This window comes from Camelus bactrianus, chromosome 27 (assembly GCF_048773025.1).
Source record: "Camelus bactrianus isolate YW-2024 breed Bactrian camel chromosome 27, ASM4877302v1, whole genome shotgun sequence".
NCBI lineage: Eukaryota > Metazoa > Chordata > Mammalia > Artiodactyla > Camelidae > Camelus > Camelus bactrianus.
Window position 1 is genome coordinate 34,514,255 of NC_133565.1, and position 27,951 is coordinate 34,542,205.

Below are 27,951 nucleotides of genomic sequence, written 5' to 3' on the forward strand. Positions count from 1 at the left end.
GGGGAGGGATACAGAGGAGACGAATGTGTTTGAAGCTCGTGGGTAGGGAAGTGGTTGAAGACACGGAGAGCTGTGTGATGAGGTGGGGTGGGATCGGTTCCGAGGAACTGGCGTTGGTAGTGGGAGCAGAGAAGAGGAATCCCCATCCACCCCCGCAGGAAACGCTCCAGCGATTGGAGGTGTGTGCGCCTGTGTGTGCCGGTGTGAGGAGGGGGTTAGCTCCGGCTCCCGCAGACATCACCACGCATGACGAAGCTACTTCCCCTCACGCGGTCCAGGGCGCACACGCGCGATCCACGGCCACGCCCGCACACACTCGGCACACAGGGCATACGAGGGTCCGGTTGCCATGGGGAGCAGGAGCGCGTGAGCCCAGCCGCCCCTCCCGCCCCCGGCCGAGCCCGGTCAACTCCACCTCTGATTGGCCGCTGCGTCCTTATTATGCAAATCATTTGCGTAGACCCGGCGGCCAGCTGCCTGACGTCATCAAACACGGGGGCTGGGGCTCGGGGCTCAGCTCCGGGAGAGCTCGGGCGGGAGCCCAGAGAGCGCCGCGCGGGGACCTCAAGCCAGACCCCAGCGTCCCGCTGCCTCGGCCTGGGCCTGCCCCGCCCCCTGCCCCGCCCCTTTCCAGCCCGCCCCACCCCCTCCACGCCCTTCCACCCGGACCCCGCCCCCCGTGCAGCCCCCCGCCCTCGCCGCCCGGGCCCCGCCCCCGGCCCCCCTGGCCCTTGCCACCGGTCCAGGGAGGGGACGGCGGGACAGGCGGGACCGCTGGGACCGGCGGGAGGGCGGACCGGGCGGGGATATGGCCGCGGCGCCCGGAGGGTCTGCGCCGCCCGCCGGCCCCGGCCCGCGCCTTGGTTTCAGCACCGCGGACAGCGGCGTCGGCATGAGCGGGCTAAACCCCGGTCCTGCCGTGCCCATGAAGGACCACGACGCCATCAAGCTCTTCGTGGGGCAGATCCCGCGGGGCTTGGACGAGCAGGACCTCAAGCCGCTGTTCGAGGAGTTCGGCCGCATCTACGAGCTGACGGTGCTGAAGGACCGGCTCACCGGCCTCCACAAAGGTGCGCGGGGTCAGCCCAGCCCAGCCCAGCCCAGCCCTGCCCAGCCCAGCCCAGCCCCAATCCGATTAGAGTGCGGCCCAGCCCAAATCCCAGCCTCAACCGCAGCCCCAGCCCTAGCCTACCTAGAGCCAGTACAACACCAGTCCAATTACAGCCCACTTCAACCCCAGATCACAGAACCCCCAACCCAGAATTTCCCATCTGACATCCTTCCTCTGGTCATCACTCTGGTCCCTGACATGTTCTCCACTCTAGCCTCCAACCTTCACCTCTCACTTTCCAACAGTCCCCACCTTTCATTTGGACTTCCCTCCATCCCCCTCATCAAGCATCCCAAATTCTGGAATTTGGAAACTTATTCCACCTTCTAGGTCGCTGACACCCCCAATCCCGAAAACCCTGGACCCAATCATTCCTGAACCACCATCCCTCAATTTGGTGCCACCCCACTCAGGCCTAACAACCTTTACACACATTTTAACTTGCACCCCTCATTCTGGCCTCCAAGACCTACCAACCCCCAGAGCCTTCTTTTCACTCAGACTGCCAACTTAAAACCCCACAGACCTAAACTCTCCCTTTCTTCAGAAGCCAGGCCTAGCTAAGTCCCAAAATCCAATTCCTCTCCTAGGAGGCTCTCAGCTCCAAATTCCACCTTCGTTCTGAACAATAACACCAATCTCTCCTACTCTCATCCAGAATCCCAACACTCTCCTCTTGTTCTAATCTGAGTCCAGAACTCTGACCTCAGCTGGGAACTCCAGCCACCTTGTGCCCCCCTCATCTCACGTTTCCTCTCAGTTGAACCCACACTTCTCCCACTCTCTAATCTCCCCACTCCTATACCACATATTTGTCCCTTCCCAATCCTCTTTCTTCCCTCCCTCACAGGCTGTTTATGGACCAGAGCCTCAGGGTGGGTCAGACTGAAGAGGCAGAAAGGGTCTTCTCCCTGCTCTTGCTAGAGAGACAGAGGCACCACGGTCCTGTCCAGCCACACCCCTTTCTTCCTGTAGAGAGAGGGAGGAGGCTTGTTTACATGCAGAAAAGTCTGTCCAGGCTGGGCTGGAGTAAGAGAGCCAGAATCACATGTCATATATGGGCAGGGAAAGGAAATGACTTGAGAAGAAACACTTTTTCTCTTCCCACTCTCACCATGCTGCAGTTTCAGGATTTGGGGGCAGGGGAGGGTCTCCAACTATCCTGCATGATCTTTCCAGGAGAGAAGTGGTGGACCCTGGGTAACGGGTAAATGTACTTTCCTAAGGGCTGAGAGCTGGAATCAGGCTGCCACCTTTTCAACTGGGAAGCTTTGGGGAGTTCCTAAGCACACTAATGTAAGGGCTTCAGGAAAAGGACCATAGAAGACCTAGGACCAGCTATGTAGCAGTGCATCTTCCACCTTTAGGGTGGGATCATTTTAAAAGGGACATGAAAGGACAAGACCATACCATCCAGATTCCCTCTAATTCAGTCCAGCTGCCCAGCTGTCCATTCATCCATAGCAACTTATTTTCTTATTGTCTAGACATTTATATCAGCATGTTAGCATAAACTAATCTTTCTGGGCCATCTGTGCAATGAGGAAAGTGTATAGAATACCTTTAATTCCCACTCTTCTTACTCAAACACCATCAGAGTCTCTGAACAGTTCCCTCATCCTCTCTCTCTCTTTCTACTTAGCTCTAATTCTTCCCATTTTTTTTATTCATCTGTCCCTCAAGCCATACTTCTCTGTCTTTCCATCCCTCATTCTTCCACTCCCTAACCCAGCTAGTCACACAGAGCTCCTTCAGGCAGCAACTAGGCCCTTGAGCCTTTCAGACAGGGCCCCATCCCTGCCCAGTTCTGACGTCAGCTAATATGGCTTGGTGGCGGAAGATGGAACCAGGTGTTTGGTGATTTATCCCTAAACCAACCCACAACTCTCAAAGGCAGGGTTGCTTTGCAGGATGATTGGGGAGGGTCTGCAAGTCAACATATCCCCCACCCTCTCCCCAGCAACAGTGACGTCCAAAAGGCAGAGTGACTCATTTTCCTTCTGAAGGCTGAATACCGAGGGGGCAGCCATAGTGCTTTGAAAACAAGCTCAGCCTTGGAGTTTGGATATTCCAAACCCTATCCTGCCACTTACACACTCTCCAGGCTTCAGTTTCCCTATTGATATGACCAAAGTTTGTCCCAGGAGTTCTCTAAGGTCGCTTTAACCCAGTGAATAGTAGATATCCACCCACCTTAAGGGGGCAGCTACGTGGAAGACATGGGAGAAAATGTTCCCATTTGCCTTTCTAGTCTGCTGAGGTCTAGGTGGAAAACTGCACCAGGCTCCTAATGGCTTCCCACATCCACTTTCTCTTCCTTCAGTCTTTCTCCTTCTTATACTCAGAAGGCTCTTTTTGAAAACACAAGTCTAATGTCACAACCCTGCTTAAAACCCTTTAATGGCTCTCCACTGTTCTTATGAAAAAGTTCAAAATCCAGACTGAGGCATACAAAGTTATAGATGAGCTGATCCCTGCATCTCTCATTGGCCACTCTGCCCCCAGTCACCAATCTCCAACCATACTAGCCTTCCATCCATTTCCCCAACACACTCTATTTTTCACTCAGTTGTCATGCGTACTATTCCCACTGTCTGAAATAATCACCATCTCTTCTGTCACCTGGTTAACCCCCATCTGTTATTGAGAACTCATGGACATTCCTCAACCCTGTGAACTCAGTTATGTTCCCCTCATGATCCTTTATATAATCCCCATGAGGGCAGGGCATGTGTCTTTTTGCCACTTTATCCTCAAGCCCATCATAATGACCCACCACACTAAGTAAGTATTCAATAAATCTTTTCTGAATGAGCGACTCAGTGACTTTCGGAAAGGAAAAAGATTTGGCCCCATGCTTCCTGGCAGGCTATAGGTTCTGTAGAGGGTAGGACTGACCCTTTGGCTTAACCCAGACTCCTCCTCTCCCCTGTATCTACCAGTTATTTTAGAGTAGTCAGATTTGGGGCCCTATCTTGAAGTCCTGGGAGAGCTGACAGATCAAGCTCCTTGTATAGGATTGGAAGTTCCTGGAAGCTCCTACCTACAGGACACCCTTAAACCAGCCACATCTTCCAAGGTTCAAATTAATCCATTCCTTAGACTCAAATTTGGAAGAGGTGTTAGGAAGGAGTTGTGGGATCCTGGGCTTGGTTCCCAACCCAACTCCTCTTCTCTCTCCTCCCATCTGAAACTGAGGTGGGAAGGAATTGAGGCTGATTCTGGGAGACTTTGGCAGTATGAATCCAAAAAGAAAGGGGGAGACTGGAGTTAAAGCTGAAGGCAAAGCTGCTTAGGGAGGTTTAACTCCAACAGGACTTGTGGCTGGAGTGGGGAGGGGTGATGTGGGGTTGTATGAGCATGTGACTGGGTGTGGGTACACAGGTTCCCTAGGCAAGAGGCCAGGAGCAAATGACAGGGAGCCAGAGCTGGGGACACAAACCCCTCCCTTCAGAGAAGGTGGGAGGCAGAGAAGGCTTCTCAGAAGCAGTGTCCTTATTTAAAAGAGAGTAGCCTTGAGTTTGCCAACTTAATGGGGTCTTTCCAGGAAGAGTATCTGGGGGCTTCAGGAAACCCTCTGAGCCAGCCTCTCCCTCCCCAGGCTGTGCCTTCCTCACCTACTGCGCCCGGGACTCTGCTCTCAAGGCCCAGAGTGCACTGCATGAGCAGAAGACCCTGCCAGGGGTAAGTCCACCAGGGTCGGGGGGTGGGAATCACCTCTGGCTGGGGACATGTCCTGTGCTCATGGCAAAGCTGCATGTAGGGGTTGGGTTGGGTCCAGGAACTAGAACAGTCATCTTTCTAGGAGAGGACTTACCTGTGCCTTTAACAGCTACAGGTTAATTGTTATATTCAGTCTTCTGGTTCAAAGAAACAGGCTCAAGACTCTTGGGCCAAGTGTTCCATCCCTATCTTTTAGGAGAGGCATCACTGTTGTGGGCTATGCTAGAATCTGTCCATCTCGGCTGAAATCATGACTTCAAGAGCCATTTGCCACTGGTGTGAGCATACATGCAGACACACTGGTAGAGGGTCTGCTGGGCTGGTATCTCACTTCCTCCCATTTCAGGGTCCTTGATGGCACTTGCCTCTGGTCCCTTTCCTGTAATGTTTTTTGGGGTGTCTTGAGTCACCAAGACTGCTTTCCCTCCACACCCCAAACACTTGGCTAAAGTTAAGAGAGACCTGCTCGCACGGGCAGCCAGGCCACTGCGTACCGGTGGCGCCTGGTACAGCCTTGGCTAATGGTAGTCACTGGACAAAAAGCAAAGTGGGACCTACTGCTGAAGGAAGAAAGTGGGATTGTTAAGAACCAGTGTGGGCTCACCAAGAGTAAGTCATGCCACGCAGCTTCATTTCCTCTTGTTCAAGGAGAGATTTGTCTAGAAGAATGCTATTCAGGTATCAGGACTACGTCCAGTTGTAGGCCTCAGCTTTAAGAGGGTCATCAGCCTACCAGAAAGAGACCAGGATGGGATGGGGATATAAAATATACCATGAAATGATAGTTTGAAGAAATTGGGGATATTTAGCTAAGAAGACAGGGTTTAATGCGGGCTTCAGCAGGAAGGAATCATGATATAGTAATTAGGAACACTAGTTTTTGAGTTTCACAGACTGGATTTGAATCCCAGCTCTGCCTTTTACCACATTGGTGTCTTCGGATACTTTACTTAGACGTTTGAGCTTCAATTTCTTCATCTATAAAGAGAGGGCTATGCTAACACTTAGCTCTCTGGGCTATTGTGAGGATCAACTGAGGCTTAGCAAGTGCCTGGCACAGAGTAAGATCTCGATAAATATTACTGTTGGGGTGGGGGTAACCACTTTCAGATTCGGAAGAGGGATTTGGTTTTTCTATGGCTGGTCCCAGAGGGCAGGATCAGTGGGTATAAAGAACAGACACACCGTTTTCAGCTTGTTATAATGAAGTCATCTCTCTGAATTGGAGCTCTCCAGCAATAGGACAGCTTAGAGCTGATCACGCTGTTAATGGGGTGTCAGATCCTAGAGCTAATCCTAGTAATTGAAGGAACTTGAGCCTCACTCTTAAAGACTCAGGGTCAAGTACCACCAGCTTTTCACCATCACCAGTCCTCTGTGTGCAGAGGGATCCATGCCCTACCACTCGCTAACTCTGTGACCTTCGGCAAGTTTTTGCCCCTCTGAGCCTAAGCTTCCTCAACTGAGAAATTGAACTTGTAGGACTGTTGTAATAATGAAATGATCTAAGTCATGTACGGTGCTTAGCACAGATCTTGGCAGACAGCAAGTACTCGACATGGGTCAGCTGGTGGTGGTGGTACTAGGAACAGTAACAGCAGCATTACTAGGAGTAGAGCCGTTACTCACCCAACCTTTAGAGTAAAGACTTCTGTCACAAGAGTTGTGCCAATGAGACAAATGGTAACATTCCATACAGGAAACATCACAGTAAAGGCTCAGAGACAGGAGGAACAGATGGGCGTGAATTAGGGCTGGAAGTGTAGAGAAGTCCACGTGAGTCCAGGCCAGACCAGAGAGAAGATCCACTGAGGACAGTGCTTGAAGGGCAAACTCTGAGCTCCAGGCTGAGGGGTTTAGACCTCATCCTGAAAGCAAATGGAAGGCACTGAAAAAATTAAGACGAACTTTAGGAGAACAACCCCCGCCCCAACCAGCCACAGGGCTCCACAGGTAAGGAGTCCCTGGGGGACCCTACGAGGCTGAGGGCACCTGAGATTAGGGTCGTGCAGCACCACACTACTGGGAAGTTTCTGGGAGAGAAAAAAGAAATAACAATACCTAACATATATTGATGCCAGACAGTGTTCTTAGCACTTTACATATTCGAAGTCATTTAATCCTCTATGAAGAAGGTATTGTTACTGGCATTCCCATTTTACAGATGAGGAAACTGAGTCATAGAAAACTAGTGACTTGCCCAAGTTCATGGAGCTACTAATGGGAAGATCTGGGCTTTGAGCCCAGGTGGTCTGGCTGCAGAACTCATTCACTGAACCACTGCAATGTTACCTGAGCCAAGCTGGTGGCAGACAGGGGTCTAAGGTTCTGGAGGGTATGGTGCCTGGGTACATCTGCCCCCTCCCATCCTTTCATTTACAAGCTTCCAACATGGCCAGGCTTCCTCTGGTACTGCCGGGATTGGCTTTATTCACCCTTCTCAGCTTAACAAAGTGAAAATTAATATTTAATTGTTCTCCTAAATGAAAATCGATGGCCCTCTTGGCCAGCCCCAGCAATGGCTGTGCCATCAGTCTTTCCTCTGGGCCTGCCAGGAGCAGCAGCAGCTTTAGTCACCTGGCCTCAGGCCCACCCACAGGGAGCAGGGGAGGGTGCCCAGATCTCTGTAGGCACTGGGTCCTGGGCATACCTACCATCTGCTGGAGGAGCAGGGACAAGACTTCAGTCTGGGCTCCTACTGGAGGCAGGCAGGACTATCACTGTGGGACCAGGAAAGGTTGGGTCAACCTCAAAGAGTAATCCTGAACCCCTAGGAGAAATGTCATGGTATCTATTGGACTGGAGCCTCCCCTCAGCATCCCCTCCACCAGCCCCCTGCTAATTTCTGTCACCTATCAAAGCTTGGCTCCCTAACTCAGGGCTTCCTCAAACCTCAGTGATCTGTCCCATCTTCTGCAGTTTCCTCCCCCTGAGGCTGGAGCTACATCTAAAGGCTCCAGAATCCACCTGAAGAAAGTGAAGCCCAACTTGTCTCTCTCCATGTTTGTGTCCTCCTTTCCTGTGGGCAGCTATCCCTTCACACACTGTGAAGGAAACAGGCACAACTGAGGATATTTGCTTTTGCAGGTCGTGACCTGCACAGAACAGCTTGAGTGGAGAAGGCAAATGGGGGCTGAAATGCAGCCGTGCTCTGCTGACCGAGCCATGCACATTATCCCAGGACTGTCGGCCCAGAGGAAGGGGCCCATTTCCCCTAACTTGTCTGCAGAGATGCCTCTTTGTAATTCATACAAAGACACTGTATGTGCTAACAGCTGCCCAGTGAGTGAGTTGGAGCCTTTGCCCGCAAGGAGCTTCCAGCCCAGATATAACTTATTGCATCACAGTGGGGTTTACATCTGGGCACATGAAAGAGGCATCAAGAGGGAAGAGGGAGGAGATGCTCCACAAGGGAGATGCTGTCTGAGCTGAATTGTGCTCACACATCATCACGTTTGAGGGTCTAGAAACCTGGAAGACAATGACAACTTCTGGACTTCTGGGGCCGGTGTGAGGACTGGCAGGGAAGGTGCCCCGCAGAGATGGCTAAGGCTCCAGGGGAACAGAGAGTGGCATGCATGTTGGACAGCCCGGGGGGCAGGACTCACAGGTTGTGACTCCCAGTCTTAGGATCTTGGGCTTTACTGGGAGGCTTGCAATGGGGAACTATGGGTGGATTTTGAGCAAGGAAGAGTGAAGAACTGGTATCAAAAGATCCCTTTGGCTGGGTAGGTGGGAGAGGAAGCAATGCTGAAGGCAGATGACTCTTTGGACACTGTTGCTTGAGTGCAGGTGAGTGATGACTTTGGCCTGGAGCTGGGGTTAGGCAGGAATGGAGAGGAAAGGGTGGACTTGAGAACTATTTAGAAGATGCCCATAGATTCTAGAACCAATGGCACGTGGCGGTGGATTGAATTAGAGGAAGGGGGTGAGGCAGGACAAAGTGCTGAAAATGCTGAAGTTTCCTGTTTCTCTGCTCCGCTCTTTCTTGCACCCCGACACCTCTCCTAGACCCACCAGTAGTCTCTTCCTTGGGAAGGTCCCAATAAATACTCTTCTCACAATGAGGGGAAGGGGCTGAGGGCGTGAGTGCTGAGTGAAAGGAACAGCTGGCATCAGGACAGAAGAGTCTGCAGAGGGCAATGCTGAGCCCAAAGGCAGGAATTTTAGGCAAGACAAGCAGGGAGCAGGGGTAAGGTCTTGCCTTCCCTTCTGCTTACAGAGCAGAAGGACCAGGACCTTGTGTGTGTCGGCGCTGCCTCTGACCTTCTCCACTCTAGTGCCCGGGTTAGGTTCTTCTCGCCTCTTTCTTACATGCTCCCTTGAGCTCCCCTCCAGGGCTGGGTCCAGAAGCAGACATGAGCCCGGACCTGGGAAACTCTCAAGGGAGCAGACGCTAAGCCAAGGGCAAGAGCTCCCCTGAGGTCCCATGACATGACAAGTACTTGGCCAAGGAGACAGTGCCTTCTTTTCCTCAAAGAGTAACAGTGACTACTCCACCCTGTTCGCACACCCCTCCCCTGGCTGTGTCAGGGATGAGGCAGGGTAGGGTTGTCCAGGTAGCTCACAGCACATACCTAAATCCTGCGTGTCCGCCCTAACCACTTCCCAGTGGAGACTGAAGGCCCAGAGCCCTGGGGAGCATTGCTCTTCCCAGCTCTGTCCTCATCATCTTGGGCTCCTCCCTGGGGACTCCCCTAAGCCTCCTAGCTCCCAAACTGCCAGCTCCCCCAACACCTAAGCCATTAACCTGAGAGTCAGCCAAAGTTCCCTCCTCTCCCTCGTCCCTACATCCAACTGAACTTCAGCCCAGTTAGCTCTTCCCAAACATCTCTTGAATCTGTCCATTTCCTTCTGCCCTGGTCCGGGTCACCCTCACCCTTCACTTGTATCACTGCTTACTTTTTAGTTTCATATGCTTCCATTTAACACACACACACCCCCTCAAAACAAACAAATAACTTACTACATCTGGCACACCTATTAAGACCTAGCCTTTGTCATCTGCACCACACCTTTGCAAGGTAGGATCGTGATTCCCCCTTTATTAACATGGATACTAGGGCTCAGAGAGCCTAAGGAAGTTGCCAGTGACGGAGCCAGGACTTACATCCATGTCTATCTGACATGGAGGTGATTTTCTCTACCCTGGATCCCTCAGTGTCAAAACCCTTGCTCCTTCAGGCTGGCAGCTCCCCCTCCGTATCCCAGTCCTCTGGAGTGCTCAGCCCCCAACCCTATCTGTCCCATGATCGCCATAGGGTCCAATGACCTCAGTCCTGCAGGACCCAGGTCAAACCCTGCCTCCACCATGAAGCTTTCCCTGAGCCAGCCTCTCCGGATGGAGTCAGCCTCTCCCACAGCACCTTACCTTGCACTCCTCCTAAGGTCCTAGTCCCTCTGTGCCTCATTATTTGTGTTCATGTCTTAAGAACGGAGTTGAACAACACAATGCAAAAATCATGGACTTCAGGGTCAGACAGTCCTGGAGGCAAATCCCAACTCAACCACTTACCCACCACGTGATCCCAGATAAGCGATTTAACTGCTCTCAGCCTCGGCTTTCTCATCTACACTATGGGAACAGTGGCATTATCTTGCAGACTGGTCGGAAGGAATTTAGAGACAATTATGCAAAGTGCCCCAGGAGGGGCCTGCCACATAGTGGGCTCTCGGGAAATGGTGGCACTGTCTTCCCCGCTGTGAGCTTTCGAGGACAGGGTCCCAGGGGCGTTGCTGTCTCCCCTGAAGGGCCCAGCGTGGGGCTCTTTATAGTTATGGAAATATTAGCAACATGCCTGAGTGGTGGGAAGGCCAGGTGTCCGGCCTAGGAGACCCAGACTTCGCCGGGTCCACGTGGGACATGTATGGACCACCTCCATCCAAGAGTGGGGAGTCGGGGCGGGGGAAAGGGGCAGCCCCCAGAGCACCAATGAGCTCCACGTCCCCAGAAACCCAGCCGGGGAGGCAGCTGCCATGGAAACCACTGCTGTCACATGGGCTCATCTCTCTAGGCTCCAGAGAGAAATTCTCAGGATATATTTAAGAACTAATAAAATAATGATGGTCTTGCTCACCCTCGCTGCCCCCGCAACCCAGGCTTCTACCTTCCCTTCTCCCCTGCCACACTCCTCCCTGCCTTTCTTGTACCCCTTCCTGAACCTCAGCCCCTCATTTCCTTCCCATCTTCACCAGTATTTCTCTCTTTCCTTGCCCTTTCGTAGGTCTGTCTCTTACTCTCTCATCATTTCTGTCCTCCTGTGTCTCTTCGCCTCTCCCTGTGTCTCTACTCTGCATGGCTCTGTCTCTTGGTCTCTCCTCCACAATCACAGGTGGCCATGCCCAGGGACGGGTCCCGTCCTCCTGATCCCTGGTCCAGGCCAGTCCAGACCTGTCCAGCTCGCCCTGATCTGCTTGGATTGATCTGTCATCCCCTGTAGACTGCAGCCTGAGTCCTGTCGGTGTCTCGGCCCCCACCCACAGCCTGGTACACAGCAGGTGCTCCACCACCAGTGGGGGGGTGTGTCAGAGCGTATAAGAACCTGAGCCCTGGTGGGAGGGGGACTGCACTGGTTCAGGCTTGGCCTGTTTTCCTTTCCTTTCCATTTTTTTAAAATGAGCCCTCCCCGCTCCCCCCCCCCCAAATTTGATCCAAAGGAAATTGCTCAACTGTGACTGCCAGGGCGTTACCATGGTTACTGGGTAGCACTTGTGGCTATGGTAACAGGAAGCTGCCTGTTGTCTCGGCAACGAGCACATTGGTAGGGGATGGAGTGGTCCCTGATTGGTGCAGAAGCATTGCATTTCCTGAGGGGAGGGGGTCAGATCATCACCTTCTCAGGCCAGATGGGCATCAGTACCCCTTCCTCCATGAACAGGAAGGACGCTGTTCTTTCCTCCCGGCACTCAGCTATCTGCCCCCAACAATAATTCCTCACATCCTACGCACCCAGCTCTTGGCAGTTTACAAAGACCTTTTGCATCCCCATTATCTCATGTGATCCCCACAACACCCATGAGAGGAAGGTGAGACGGGGATCCAATCATGAATTCTTTCAGGGTGGCTGGGGGATGGGAGTGGGGGCGGTGTATATCGAAAGCACCGAGGAGCTTTTACAAATTATACATCCCCCAACTGGATATGGTTCCCAGGTGATTCTTCTCTGCCCCTGATCAGGGAACCCCTGAATCAGAAGGTGAAATCGGTTGTGGGGGAGGGTCTGGAGGGAGGGGTCAAGCTGCTTTCCAGGTTTAGAGCCTGGATGACTGGAAGGATCAGGTTTGGACAAAGAGATCAGCTCTGGTTTGGGTGTGTTGAGTGGAAAGTGTCAGTGGGACTTTCTAGTCGGGATGTCCGGCAAGCAGCCGGCACACAGGTCTGAAGCTCAGGAGGGAGGTGTGTGCCTGAGATGCAGCACTGTGAGTCATCCCCGTGGGGGCAGGAGCCGAGGCTGTGGGTGCAGATGAGTTATCCAGGAAGAACGGGAGGAGCGGATGCGCAGGGCCGAGGATGGTGGCCCGGAGACTCCAGCATCCCCAGGGGAAGAGGGCCCAAGGAGGAGGCTGAGCGGGCGACACAGAAACCTGGAGAAGGTTTTCCTCGTCTGACAAGTTGAATCAGAGAAGGTGGCTTACTTGAAGTCATACGACCACTAAATGGCAGAGTTGGGGCTAGACAGCCCTGATTCCCAGACTGTCTCATTGAAGTGACACATAGAGCTATATTCCCAGCTTTAGACATAAAACATAAATCTGAAGATCCATTCTATCCTCCTACCCAGCTCCTTCATGCAACACCTTTAAGAAAGTCCAGGAGCCAGAGGGACAGGCCTCACGTGGTCCCTGCATAGGGTCCAAGGAGGGAGAATCTGTTTAGCCTCCAGTCCATCCTCTGCTTCCCACGGAGCTTCCGATCATCAAATTCTTCAGGCTTCAGCACCTTCTAAATTCCTGGGTTTAAGGGAGGGACTTTCGAGAAAATCTATAGTCCCTGTGTGAGAGTGCTAGAGTGGAGAGTTCACAGGGGCCAGGGCTTGGATCCCAAGGTGTCCGGGGGTGGGGAAGCCGGGGCCCTGGGGCGAGGCAGTCACACTGACTGGGTGTGTTGGTCCGATGTCTTTCAGATGAATCGTCCCATCCAAGTGAAGCCGGCTGCCAGTGAGGGCCGAGGAGGTAACTTGCCTGCTTGATGCACCTCAGGGTCTCATCCATGTAGGGGATGGTGGGCCCCCCCTGGAGTCAGTCCCATCCAGGCTTTATTACTAGAGTCTCTTTGGGTCAGGGGGACAAGTAAGGGCCAGAGTTACTCGGCACCAGAACAGCTCAGCCATCCCAGGTCAGACTGAGGAGGGATGGGGTCCCGGGGTCCCCAGACCCAGACGAGGCAGGAGGTAGAGGCTGGACATAGAGGAAGGGAGTTCTTGCCACCTTACCCCTGGAGAGAGTTCATTCCTGTTTTTACAGGCGGAACTTCCAGGTCTGTTTGAAGGACCAGGCTAGAGTTATTTTCCTTTTCCAGATTCTTCTGATTACAGAGAACCCAGTCCAGTCTGGGTTGGAGCCACTTGCCCCTTCATTGCAATTGCCTGGTTGGTTACTTGTGGTAAAAGATAAGACTGGTAAGACAGATCTTGTAGGCCATCTTAAGGAATTTGACTCTATGCTGAGGGCCATGGAAAGTCTTTGAAAGTTTTTTTAGCTGCATCGTTTCCTAGTACAGAAAGACTGACACTCCTTAAGCACAGGAGGGTTTGGGAGCCTGTACTTTTTAACAACCATCCACATCTTGGCCAGCTTTCATACTGGAGAAGCAGTACTAGCTTCCAGCGACAACTCCTGACATCTTTCTTGCCCTTGGGTGTTACATCAGTCCGAGCTACCTGCCTGCAGCCCTCCCTGAAGTCTGCTGACTTCCCCCCAGTAAGACTCCTTCTCTCCCTTGGAGAGACCATGGCTTTGTTAGGTAAAAGAAGCTGCCTGAGATCAGGGAGAGAATGGAACCCAATTGACAGACATTCGTTAACCTGCACAGCCCTCCAGACTCCATGCTCAGTGTCCGCACCTGCAAGGGACGCTCACAGCTTCATAGTTCCATTGTGGAGTTCTTTCCTCCAAGATATCCTCTCTTCATCCTTTTAGATTTTCTAACCTCTGGTCTTTGCTTCTCAACTTCTGGTCAAGATGTTATCACCCTACTTTGTCTTGAAGCAATATTTCCAAGCTTCCACTCTCCCCTCCAAATACACATCCTCCTTTTCCATCTCATTCTTCCCAGATTGGTTTTTGAGAAGTTCCAGGCTGCATACCAAACCTCTGGTTCACTTGTCCCAAGAATTTCTGCTTCTCGGGAACCTGTTAAGCATCAAGGCCAGTGCTGGCCATTTCCTAAGCCCTGCCCACAAACACTAGACTGCCCCACGGGTAAGCGGCCACCTGGGAGCACTTGAGTGAGCTAAGAAGCAGACAGGCTGGGCTGCAGTTTGTTCAACCATCCAACCAACATCTTTTGAGTAACTGACTCCACATTAGGAACACAGAGCTGAGCAAGGCAGACCTGGCTCCTGGCCTCAGAGTTGGGTTATAAACCAGTAAACAAAGGGCGCTCAGTGCTTCTCAGGTCCAGCGGGGATTGTGGGGGCACGAACGTGGAACATGTAACTTAGTCTGGAGGTCAAGATGGGCTCCCAGAGGTAGTAATATTTAAGCTGAGATCTCCAGGATGAACAAGAAGTAGGCAAACAGACAAGAGAGGAGCGAGGGAGCAAGTATTTCAGGCAGAGAGAAGCGCACCGGCAGCGCTCAGAACGTGATGCGACCTGGAATCTGGTCCAGGAACTAAGTCCACAATGCTGGGGGCACTCCTGCTGTTTGGAGTCCAACACATCTTGCCAGGGTGAGGGCCACCGCAAAAGGAGGCCTCCACGCCGATAATACTTCCTTAGCCTAGCCCTGATGTCCTGGTCATCTGGGCCCCCAGCAGTGGCATCAGCATGAGTTTTATCATTTTCCTACCCCACAGCATACAAGTTTTTTTCAAGTGTCATATCATTGACAAATTCTGTACATAAGGCATCTCACCCCTACACCTGTTCACATTCCAAGCAGCTCAAGAGAACAGGCAAAGCAAATCTAGCTGAAAAGACGTCTGCCTGGCAGAATTCAAAATTTTAGTAGTTCTGTGTAACACAGATATTTCTTGACAAGTGATGGCTCTTGAGGAACATTTACTCCAAATGCAACCATGGATAATCCTTCTTGCAGATTTGGATGACCAGATCTCTCAATTCCTTCCTGCTCCCCCTCAAAGTCACCAAATGGTCCCTGATCCATATTTGGGAGAGGAGGCATATGTTCTAAATCTTGCAGAACAGTTGAGCCTTTACAATTTATAAGTATTTTACTACCAACTGATCTGTGTTAGATACTAACCAAAGTGTGCCCCTTTTCTTCAGTGCTGTCATGTATCTATTCTACCGTGAGTTCAGCTCTCTGCAGAATTTTAACACAAATTAATGCTTTAGAAACTCAATTTTTAAAATGGTATTGAATTTTGCTTTTGAAATGAAACATCTGACACCAGTGTAGGATAGCTTGTCCCATTTTAGTCTTAACTCTGTGATCCCAAGCAGTCAATAAATCTTCAGAGTTCATGGTCATACCTGCCCTGATACAGTTAAGCCTGTGAGCTTGCATATATCTTAATTATTCCTGAAATTCAATCCTTTGTTTACAGTTGATTAATAATGATTTCTATATCTGATAAAAATACTGACATCAAGGGGGTATCAAGGCAAATATAATCTTCCAAAATTTTGCCATTTTTTTTTCTGGGAAGGGATTATTGTTAGATTTCTCTTCCCATAAAACAGGGATCCCTAACTCAGATGCTACAGGAGCAGGTAAGTAACCCTACATGGGTGAGAATGTCATGATATAATTAAAATCTTATATTTTAATTAGGTTAAACGCTGGCAACTAATTCAGTTTTTAAAAGTGGGCCCACACTGTGGAAGCCTACCTGAGCCTGCCAGGTTTGATTCTTCGGCCCAGAGACGTCCATGTTTTCCCATCTGCCACGCAGGAGTATTCTGTTACGCACACATGAGCTTTCTGACAAATATGTCACTTTACATTCTATCTCTTGAATTTTGATGCGGATGCAACAGAGTAATATTACTCTTATTTTTTTAATCAACAGACATGAGGTTTGTGGTTGAAACAACCTATATTTTAAACATACTGTATGTTGTATTTTTTTTTAACATTTTTATTGATTTATAATCATTTTACAATGTTGTGTCAAATTCCAGTGCAGAGCACAATTTTTCAGTTATACATGAACATACATATATTCATTGTTGTATGTTGTATTATGTTTTGAAGGCACTGGTGACACTTGCATGTGCAATGCTTACTGTGCAGTAGAAGCACCACCACAAGACCTGCCTGATACAAGGTGCTGGGGTCTTCCTCTTCCGAGGCCGCCCCTGCAGCCCTGGGGGCACTGGGAGTGCATCCAGGTCTTCACGGACTTTATTATAGCAGCTTCTCAACATACCCCAGCCCTATGTATATGTTTATACATGTTTCATGTATCCCAGTTCCTATAAATTCTGCAGCCAAGTTCCACACTGTTCATATACTCCACGCTCCATGCCTATATTTTACATCCTGTGGCATTGAACAGTACACTCTTAAAGGAAAACTAATCTAATTTTTCAAAATTAAATTATTTCATAACATCCTAAAGGCATCCATTTCTACATTAAATGTGCATAGTGCGAAAGCTGCCATCAGGCTAGTCAAGAGATTCATGAAAGACCTTCCCTGTCTTCTCATGTTCCTGAACAAAATGATCTCAGGTCCCTCTTCATACACCATGCGGAACTCTATTTCCTGTTTTAGGCCAGCGGTTTACAAGGTACTTTCCTTGGAGCCCCCCTAGGGAGCACCAGGGGAAGGTGAGACAAGAGGAATGCCAGTCCTCCTCCCATCTGTCCGGCTTCAGTCTGAGCCGTTCTGCTTTTCTCTTACATTTTGGGCTTCATCCTAATATTTTTGTTAGAACAGTGGATTCCACAGCTTTTTAAAAAGGCTAGGCAACCAGCGACCCATTCCGAGGGCACTATTCTGTGGCAAACACTCCCAGGAGCGATGCACACCCTCTGAATTGTAGTCTCAGCACAGAATGGTGGTACCTCCACTAGAATTCCGGCCACAAGTACGTTATCCATTCCTTCCCTGCCGGGATTTCTGGGCAGTAATCCTCTGGACAGAGGGCAAGATTCTGCTGAACACATTCTGTCTGTCTCATATACACCACAGCCCCTGCCCTCCATACAGATACAGCAGTGACAGGCAGGAGACAGATACCAAGGTACCCAGGGCAGCCTAGGCTGAACCCCACACTGTCCGGGTGAAATGTGGACACGCACACATAGCCTTGTTGGACGTTCCCTCCACTGCTGATTTCAGCCAGTCTGTCCTTCCCTTTCACCATCACCCAAGCTTCAGTCTATGACCTTCACCAGCCTTGTTTCCCTTGTACTCAGGATCCAAGGACCCCTATCAGCTCACCCAGATTCCCACTCACTCCTTCTCTCTGAACTTGTATCACCCTGATGAAGCCCTGTCTCCAATTCAGAGACTTGCCTTGGTGCAGAGATGAGAGGGGCTTTGACAGCAGGACATATGGGCTGGTCCCCCTGCTTCACCCTCCTGGGTAGTTCTCCTGCGGCCTGACCTGCTGGATGTGCACTGAAACCTCGTTTCCAGCCCCAGCTTTCCAGCTTTCTCCAAGGGCACAGGTCCAGCTTGCGGCCTCCTTCCTGGAATCCCTACCACTCCCACAGGAAGGGTGGACACAGGGAAGGATCCTCAGGTGGCCATCCAGGTCTACAGGCAGAACTTGTTCTCCCGTGGCATGAACACCTGGGGAGGGGTCAGAGCAGGGAAACAGGGGAAGTCAGAGAGGAGGCAGCAGGGCTCAGTGAGGGCCCTGAAAGCTCAGTGAGGGAATAAGGAAGGTAAGGAAAGGGATTCAGGAAGTGTAGCGGGGAAAATGCCAATGCTGGAGGCTCAGGAACCCGAGTTTCCTGCCCTCTTTAGGCCTTGGGGTGGGGGTACCCAGGTTGAGTTTGGTGCTGGGGGTGAGGAGTCATCATTCCTGTGCTCAGTGTCTGGGGACAAGGAGACAACTGTTTTCTGTGCTTTTTTTTTTTGACCCAGAATCCTTGATTCTAGCCACTGCCATCGGGTTTGCCAGCAGTGTGTGCTTGTCTTCTCCAGACCCAGTCTGAACACACAGGACTCCTTTGAGGACCCCTCCCTTAATAGAGCTGCAATGGTCTAAAACAGCATTTCCCAAACTCCAAGAACAGAAAGGTCTAGCATAGAAAATGATGCATTTAGAGCTGTGTCCAAAAAATATATATATAGTTACTGAATCACTTCCCACAAGAGCAGCAATGAGCCTTACTGAGTTTTTCCAGGAACCAGGTTTCCCTGATGGGAATCTGGAGTTCCTTTCCTCCTGATTTGCCTGTAGGTCATCCTGCCCCTCAGAGAAACTCCACCTGTAGCCCTGGGTGAGTAGGGCCTTCTCAGTCACTACACCTCTTCGAGAATTAGACTGTGGTTAACCACCCTCCTAAACGCCTCCTGCTACTCTGGGGAGCCCAAGAGGACTTAGGGTTCCCAGCTGACTCCTCGATTTGTCCCCAGAGGACCGAAAGCTGTTTGTGGGGATGCTGGGCAAGCAGCAGGGCGAGGAGGACGTCAGACGCCTGTTCCAGCCCTTCGGCCACATCGAGGAGTGCACCGTCTTGCGGAGCCCTGATGGGACCAGTAAAGGTGACTTGAGCTGACCCCTGGATTTCCTGATGACCCGTCTCACTCTGCACCACATGACGCTTTTGGCCTCTGTGACCTGAGCCACCTCTGTCCCGCCCCAGGCTGTGCCTTCGTGAAGTTTGGGAGTCAAGGGGAGGCTCAGGCGGCCATCCAGAGTCTGCACGGCAGCCGGACCATGGCGGTGAGGGCGGGAGCCGGGCCCCGGGTGCGGCCTGTGGGGTGGTGATGGGCTCCTCCTCCCCATATGCCGGGGGGAAAGTGCCTGATAAGCCAGGCGCTCGGGGCTGGGGTCTGGACTGGTCATTGCAGCCTCCCCTGCCTTGACCAGGGCGCCTCGTCCAGCCTCGTGGTCAAGCTGGCGGACACAGACCGCGAGCGCGCGCTGCGGCGGATGCAGCAGATGGCGGGCCAGCTGGGCGCCTTCCACCCGGCGCCGCTGCCGCTCGGGGCCTGCGGGGCCTACACCACCGCGGTAGGTGCCTGGCCCTGGCGGGCGCGGGCTGACCGGCGGCTGGACCAGGCCGGGGGTTGGAAGCTGGGGCAGCTGCGCGCCGCTGGGCGCGCCACACTCGTCCTTCTTCCCTCTTAAAGATCCTGCAGCACCAGGCGGCCCTGCTGGCGGCGGCACAGGGCCCGGGCCTCGGCCCGGTGGCCGCAGTGGCGGCACAGATGCAGCACGTGGCGGCCTTCAGCCTGGTGGCCGCGCCGCTCTTGCCCGCGGCAGGTACGGCGCGCAGGGGGGGCGCCGTGGGGGGGGGGGGCGGGGAGCGGCGGGGCGGGGCTGCCGCCTGACTGTCCCACCCCCTCCGCCGCCAGCCCCCAGCTCCCCGCCGGGCGGCGGTCCCGGCGCGCTTCCCGGTCTCCCAGCACCCATCGGGGTCAATGGATTCGGCCCCCTGACCCCCCTGACCCCCCAGACCAGTGGGCAGCCTGGCTCCGACAGTCTCTACAATAACGGGCTCTCTCCTTACCCAGGTGGGCCCCCCGCTCCACCCGAATCTCCCGCGAAATGGAGTGGGGAGCGGGGGGTGGGGGCTGGGGGGTGATGGTGGCAGGGCCTGGCCTCCCTGGAAGGGCCTCCTGCTTCCCTGCTGCCTCTCACACCTCCCTCGACCTCCCACACTCCCTGAGCTCTCAGCTGACCCTGCCCGCCAGCCCACCTTCACTGTGGGCCTTGCGCCCCTCTCTCCCCAGCCCAGAGCCCTGGCGTGGCTGACGCCCTGCAGCAGGCCTACGCTGGGACGCACCACTACGCAGGTTTCACTGGGCGCTACGCGGCCTGGGGGGTTTGAAGGGCCCCAGAAAGTAATAGGAAGATTCCGGGAGGGGGCGGTTAGGCTCTCTTCTGAGGAGTCAACCCTCCATCCCGTACCCCTGGACCCAGGACGACCTTTCTAGGGGTGAGGGTTACTGTGGACTCGCTGCATTGGTCAAAAATGGCCAGGCAGATGGGGCCCTGCTTGGGGGATGGCTCCCAGGGGTCACTGCCCACTCCCACCTCTGTCTCCAGCAGCCTATCCGTCGGCCTATGCCCCAGTGAGCACAACTTTTCCCCAGCAGCCTTCAGCCCTGCCCCAGCAGCAAAGAGAAGGTGAGGGACAGGGATCTGGAGATCAGGGCCTGGTGGGGCTGGACTCAGGATTCCTCCCCTGAACCAGCCTGCTTCTGTTCCTGCAGGCCCCGAAGGCTGTAATCTCTTCATCTATCACCTGCCTCAGGAGTTTGGTGACGCAGAACTCATCCAGACATTCCTGCCCTTCGGAGCTGTTGTCTCTGCCAAAGTCTTTGTGGATCGAGCCACCAACCAGAGCAAGTGTTTTGGTGAGCAGAAACCCATCCCTGGGCCTTTCGCGCTCCTAAATTCGAGATTCCCTGCAGACCCTAAGATTGTGCCTCCAGAAGTCAGTGACTCCCACAAACTGAGTGTGTAGGTAGAGCCCTCAGCAGGGTCCCAGACCAGCGATGGGGCTAAGCCCAGACCAGGAACAAGTCTATTTCAGGTTCACCTGGGAGGGTCAGGTGTCTGGTAGATCTTCAACCAGGTTAGGCTTTAGAGTCTAGCCAGGGCAGGTGGAGTCTGGGCCTGGGAACAGAGATCCCCTCCAACTCCATCTGCAGTTCAGAGGACTGGAATGGGAGCTGTGGGGGGAGAGAGATTTTCCCATACCAGGGAAAGGACAGAGAAGCACCCCAACCAGCGCATTACCCATCTCACAACACACACACACTCAGAATTACCTCCTCGCATTCCCAGAATCACACCTGTAGGAAATTGAGGCCACTAGCCCATGTGAGAGCATGCGCCTGTGTGTGCGCACCTACAAACAATGGAGAGGGGAGGAGGACATGTTTGATGGAACTGGCCTGAGGGGCAGGGAGAAGGGACTAGTCAGAGAAAGGGGGCCCTGCCAGGCAGAGTCCCAGCTAGCCTCTCTGCCCACACCCTCCAGGGTTTGTTAGCTTTGACAATCCAACCAGTGCCCAGACAGCTATTCAGGCCATGAATGGCTTTCAAATTGGCATGAAGAGGCTCAAGGTCCAGCTCAAGAGGCCCAAGGATGCCAACCGGCCTTACTGACCTGCTCTCAGTGACCAGCCAGAGAGGTGAGTCCTTGGCAGATCCCAGGCAGGGGGTCTCTCTCAGCTTTGATATCCCTTTTGGGATGTTGGGGGCACCCACCTCTGCAAAGGCTGGGGGAGAAGACCCAGGAGTTAGGAGGAATCCTCAGTTTGAGACTGTGTTTTTCCTTCAGTCTAAGGACTGAGATAAATCAGACAACACTCCTGCCACCACAATCTGAGAAAGACAAGTGCATTTAGATCCAGTCAGTTACTTCTACTCCACAGAGAGCCCCAGGGGCCACAGGAGAGGGTTCATGTGTGGGGGAGCAGAGGGCGGGTGGAGAAGGCGACTAGGAAAGTGGGTTTGTGCCAGCTTGTGAGGAGTCTCAAAGGCCACACGCTTGGACTTTACCCTGAAGATGGTAGAGAACCACTGAGGAGTTTAAGCCAAGAAAGAACAGGATGTAAGGGCTAGGATAACAGCAGTGAACACGGAGATGAGGAGAGAAGCGAATATGGTGCTGAAGAAGCAGGACCTACAGGCCTGGTGGGCGTCGGGAGGGAGGCGACAAGCTCTCTGAGGCTCCTGGCAGGGCCGGCTGCCTGCGACTTTCAGAGAGTTGCTCTCAGAAGGTCCACAGGAACCTGCCTAACTTGAGCTGCCCCCAGGGAGCCCTCTGGAAGGGCTGTTGGGCTGAGGCCATCTGTCCGGGACCCAGGGGCTGGCTTCAGTGGACACCTGAGGACCAGCCACTCACCTGACATGTCACTGAGGGGGCAGGGGCTCTTCTTGCCTTGCCCCCGGAGTGACTTTTCCCTTTCCCCGCCTCTCTCCTTACCCAACAATGGAAACTGAAGGGTGAGAAGAAAGGAAAAGAAAAGCACAGAGACGCTGGAGCAGCCCTTCCGGAAGGAGCGGCCGCGGACGGAGGTGGATCGGACCCAAGGCCGACGCCTGGGCTCAGGCCACCTCAAGGATTGTTTCCACCAAGTGGGTTGCTCTGTGCCTGTGGCGTAGAGCGCAGGCTGGTGAGGCAGCTGGGCTGGCTGAGGACGGACTGTCTAGGGGAACCAGCAGAGGGCCTTGGGGGTGCCAAGGGCTTCTCCACAAGGGAAGCCCAGATTTACTTCTTTCAAAATCATATCATTCCTTAGAGTTTAGGGACCAAAGGACTATTGCTTTTTTAAGAATATATATATATATATATATATAGATATATAGATATATATATCTATATATAAATTAAAACAAAGAAACAAAAAAACAAAACAAACAAAAAAAACCAAGAGAAACAAAAAAGACAGTATAGAGTCTCATAAAAGCTGCCTTTACATATCCCTAGGAGACAGGGTGAAGGAGACCCTTGAAGGCCCCAGCCTAGGCAGAGGGAGGCTGTGGAAAGATTGTTCTGTGTCTCATTCCCTCTCAAGCCACTCCCACCCCACCACCTCTTAAAAATTATCAAGGATTTGAGGTCTAGGCTTATATGCAGGTAACGAGAGAGCTGTGGAAGCAGTGAACCCACGATCCCCAAACTCAGACAGCATCCCTGAAGAGGAGCTCCCAGGAGGAGCGCGGGCCCAGCCTGGTCTTTGCCGCCCCGAAAGGCCCCTTGGCCGGCAGGAGGGGAACCTGCCTCTCCTTCTTGACAGCCTTTCCCGTGGAACCACTGCTTCCCCGGCAGGAAGAAAGGGAGTGTGGGCCATGCCAGCCTTTCCATTCTCCATCCAGATAGACAGAGGCCCTGCCTTTGGCTGAGCCGAGACACCTCCTGTTTCCCCTCGCCTTGAGCCAGCCCCAGTGTCCCCTTGCTCAGGCCGCCTTCTGTCTCTCAGTCTAAGTCTGCCCACCTGTAAAGTAGATTCAGGATGTACGTAGAGCTGTGACAACAGACTTGGAAGGTTTGCTACTGTATATACTGCCACTGAGAAGGGGATAATTTTCAATAGGTAGAAGCTTCAGAATTTAGAGGTCCCTCTTTACCCAGGACCTGGGAGGGAAGTAGATCTTTTGCCAAAATACTTCTTCATTCCTTTAAAAACGACATCTTTCCTATGCAAGAGTGTCTCACATGTGCTTATCCAAGGTGCTTCTAGGTGGTAAGCGTGTTCAGCTTAGAAGTGGTGTGTGCTCTGTCTGTCTGTCTTTGTCTGTCTGTTGTATACAGTGGGTGCCATATAAAGCTGATCAATGGTGGTGCTTCCTGCCTGCTTCTGTGAGATGGGCAAAAGATCCAGCTTAGAACACCATGACTCACCTTGCCTTGGTCAGCCTTTCCCGGGCCCACAGGGCCTCGCACATACTTTCCCCAGGAGGGTACTTTCCCCTCCACCCCATAGACCTGGATCAAACTAGTCTGGGGCCCCAGCTACGTGGTGGGCATTCTGGTCCCCACATGTCGCTGAGGCTGGAGGCCTCTGATCTGAGATCACATCAGACAATAAAGGGGGTGGGGGTGGGGTCGGAGGATTCCTCCTTCATAAGAGTTTCTAACAAAACTGTTCCTACCTGTTCCTCTGTCTTTGACTCATTTTTGGAGGGAAGGGGATAAAAAATAACATTATCAGGTCACATGTGGTACAGATCAACAAACAATTTCCAGCTGAGAGAGGAACCAGTGCCAAGGGCATCCGTACACCAGCACAGTATCAACAGGTGGGGCGGTCACCTTGGACACAGATGGCGAGAATGCAACACCTGCACATTCAAACAGACGTTCACGTGGAGGCACAGGCACCTCTCCGTGCCAGGTGCTAAGCTCCGTGCTAGGAGCTGGGGCTCAGGCATGCTCCAAGCACTCAGAGTCAGGGGGAAAACAGACCAAATGTAGTTTTAATGGAGGGCCACATGGGGTCTGCGGTGGCAAGAAAAGTACCTAATTCAGACTTGACTGGTAAGGCAGGTCAGAGGAAGTTTTACTGAAGGAGGAAGGGTCTTCAAGAATGAACTGCCACATCTGGACAAAGCCATTTGGACAGCTGCATCATTCTCAGCAGTTCTCTCTACTATCAAGAAATAATTGTGATTACCATCTATTCAGTGCCCATTATGTGGCAGAGAGTGGGCACCCATTCCTAACTCTACCCTGAACCCTAACTCATTACAAACTCATGTCAAAACACAAACCAAAATGGCATTTAAAAGTATTTTGTTTCAGAGTTAGGGACTGGCAGACTGTGTACAAATGATGCAGAGTTCAGCAGGGTCTACATAGGGGAGGCAAACTATGGCCTATTGGCAAATCTGGCCTGCAGCCTGGTGTTGTACGGCCTACCAAGGATGTTTTTTACATTTTTAAAGGGCTGTAAAAACAAAACAAAAAACAAAACGAAAAACATGAGACAAAGACCAGATGTGGCCCACACAGCCTAAAAGATTTATCTGGTCCTTTAGATAAAAAGCTTGCCAAGCCCTATAAGGTCATGGAAGACTCATATAATGTCTAATGATTTTAAACAGTGGTGTTTGTGTCTCTGTTGTGTGTATATGTATTAGTCCAAATCCTTTCAGTTGCAACTATCAAAAACCGAATTCAAACATGTTTAAGCCAATAGGAAATTAGTTGCTTACATAACTGATGAATCAAAGGATGAATCTGCCTTTAGGTACAGGTGGATGCAGGGGTTCAAACGATGATGTTTTCATCTCTTGGCCCTGCTTCCTTCTACATGGCGGCCTCACTAGCTTCAGCTCGGGAGACCTTGGGAGGACTCTGGCCAGAATGGACACGTGCCCACCTCTAGGATGGAAGAGTAGGCCACCCTAACTGACCCCACCAGGGCTTGGGGGGCAGCAATGGTCTCCAAGGGAAAGGATGCTGGGCGGATAAGCCGTTTGCACCCACTATATTCTACCCCTTTCTTGCTCAGTATCCACCTATACTTTTCTTAACAAACATATAATTATTTAAATGTACCTGCCTAACAATGCAATAATCCTAGGCCCAACAGAAAAAAAAACATACTTCTCAGTGGGAAACAAAATAGAATCGTGTCCAGTTGCTTTATTGAGCCCTCAGTCCAGGGTCCCTTTGTGATGTGCAATTCTTGGTCAGATCTGCATATAACTTCTTGTGATTATTTTGCAATCTATGGCTTAAAGAGAAATTTAGCTACCCCTACATAACCAATGTGAAATACTGGAGGGAAGCAGAATAACCATTTTTAACAAAGAAAGAAAAAACCCCACCTTCCTTTTGGAACTGGGGAGAAGAGAAAAACAGTGGTCACTAATCTATAGCACATCCTTCTGGGCAGCGGAGCAAGATTCTTGGTCAACAAAACTGATTGCTCTTGGTCCTCTTCACTGGGAAAAGTCTCTTTTATCCCTTGTCCTTTATGGAAATCCCTGAGAAGATACCCTTTCTGGAACTGAAGCATCCCTCTTCCCTTTGGACTTGGCTTTGGGACTAAAGATTGCCTTAGAGATTATGCCTTCCCACATCCCTAACTGCCAGCTGAGTTCCTTCCAAACCGACTGGTTTGACTCCTGGGCTCTCTGTGAACGAGCAACCCAAATCAAGAATTTGCCAAGTCCTGGTCCTTGAGTCTGGGTTTCTGGTCCTTGTGGTTTCTGTCTCTTAGCAACGGGTCACATTTGGCCCATCCCCCACCCCCAGCTTCTGGGCTTCCGCAATGCCCTGTCTATGGTAATAGATCACCCCTAATCTGCTCAGTGCCCCCAGAGATAAATTACTGTGGCTGGCTCATGCTCCAGGGACCCTGACCAGATAGTCAAAATCCCCAAGCCGTATTGGCGCCCAGGCCTCATCCCAAAGCGATGCTTAGGACAGCAGTGAGGCAACCACCCCAGACCGCATTCTGGCCAACCTGCAGCTCGCTCCACTCCTCGCCCTCTGGCCACAGTCCATTATTATACTGAGACCACATCACCAAAGCACTCCCAAGGAGATTCTGTCAGTGGACATTGACTGAGGGGCCTTCTGAGAACTTGGGGCCTGTGGGCAGAGTATTTAGCCTTTAACAGGGCCCTGGGAATTTCTCTCTCTCTCTGGCTATAACCTGGGTGTCTTGGATGTAGAGAAGAGACCTCTGGTCTGAGATGGGACTGACGACCTTTGACCTCAGAAGCATCTCTGGATCTGCTGTGTGCTCTGACCTGACCTGGGGTCTCACCTCTGCCTCAGTGGAACAGAACAGGCATGCAGTACCCTCCAGAAGAGGGTGCTAAGATCAAGGAGAGCATGGAATCTCTCTTCATCTTTTCCAGCTTTGGTTGAAATCTTTGGGCATCCACTGTCCTGACTGCATCTGCGTGCTCTGTGACACAGCCAAACAGCAGGGATTCAGAGGCTGTTCTGGGCCTCCGGGACTCCCCTCAGCCAGTGTATTTGTACAAGCATGTCACACAGTCCTTTGTTCTTTGGGAGAACCAATGAAGGAAGCAAACTCATGGGCTCAGGGAGCTCACAGCCAATGCAGACTCGGCAGCTGCCCTTCTAGCCAGAGCCACGTGGGGTCCACAAAGAGGTGACCAAGTCTGTGCCAAGTGCAAACTCAGAACGGGTGGAGAGCCCCATTTTCTCCCCAGCCCCAGCTTCAGACACTGCCATCACAGTACAGCAGCCTGGGATGGTCAGAGCCTTTGGCCATCTGTAGAGGGGACTTTGAACTTCCAGGCCCCAGCCTCCTGCCCTCTAGTGGCCTCAGAGCACAGAGACCCATTAGGCAGAGCAAGCTGCAAGCCTGGGTTCCACTCTTCCCAAGGTAAGTCTCAGGTGCCCAGGAGACAATGCAGGGAACCACGAAAAGAGCCTGGGAAATTAGCCTCAGCTTCTCCTAGGAGTAGGCCTTGAACTGGCCTGATGCAGCAGCCTTGGCCCTGGGCCCCTGATAAGGATCCAGCAGTCTAAGCTGGATTCCCTGCCTGTGAGCAGGAAAAATCAGTTGTATCCTCAGCACCTCCCTGCTACCCACTGCTGGGGCTCAGTGTTGGGACAGGGGCTTTGATTACAGCTCCACATCTTAACCCAAGGGCTCCAGAAAGCAGACTCTGAGGCAGGGAGGAAAGTGTTCACACTGCCTGGGGAGATGGAAGTCCAAGATGATGGGAGGGGAGAGGAGATGTGGCAAGGAAAGAGGTGAAGGATGCAAGACAATGCATTGCTGTGTTGGCTACTGTTCTCGCATGAGCCGTGAGGGGAGAGTGGGCGACTTGACAGGACCGTCTGCTAAAGCACGTGGTGTTTGCAAGGAGAAACTTGCAACCTTGAACCTTGGAACAGTTTACCAAGAGGAGAATTGAGAGGGAATTTTTCCACCTGTTCCCCGCTTAGCTCCTGTCTTCCATGGGCCAAGGGGCACCCCACAGAGGGCTAACCCACTGCTCTTCTGAGTTGCATCACTTGCCCCTTGGGTGGATGCTTGGGAAGTCAGACCTGCGGCATTTCTACCACAGATGTGGAAGTGGAGGGGCTACTTGGCATAGGTGGGGGTGCCAACCAAGAGACAGAAGGGAGGAGGTGGTTTAGGGACTCCAGAAAAGTGCATGGTGTTTGTGACTGATACATCTCATTCTCTCCCACAGGATTCACAGCCAAGGTCCCCAGGCAGTAGAACCCCAGGACTGTCTGAACTTTAAATAAAATAACTATCTTTTAATTTGGGAGAAAAAAATGCATTCAGGTGTAGCTTGGAGAATAGGGCTTTTTTCCTGAACTGCCCAGGCCCTAAGCTCCAGTCTC

At 52.2% G+C, this 27,951-nt stretch overlaps 1 protein-coding gene across 1 annotated transcript; it reads left to right on the forward strand.

The window, feature by feature from the left end:
- The first annotated feature begins 670 nt into the window (after window positions 1–670).
- Window positions 671–22,470, forward strand: CELF6 (CUGBP Elav-like family member 6). Its single transcript, XM_074354064.1, has 13 exons — window positions 671–1,070; window positions 4,713–4,795; window positions 12,958–13,006; window positions 18,557–18,685; window positions 18,787–18,866; window positions 19,014–19,157; window positions 19,277–19,409; window positions 19,502–19,660; window positions 19,880–19,942; window positions 20,196–20,276; window positions 20,363–20,506; window positions 21,136–21,289; window positions 22,106–22,470. Exons 1-12 carry the CDS (start codon window positions 809–811, stop codon window positions 21,261–21,263), a joined length of 1,455 nt encoding a protein of 484 aa, XP_074210165.1. The 5' UTR covers window positions 671–808; the 3' UTR covers window positions 21,264–21,289; window positions 22,106–22,470.
- Window positions 22,471–27,951: the final 5,481 nt, after the last annotated feature.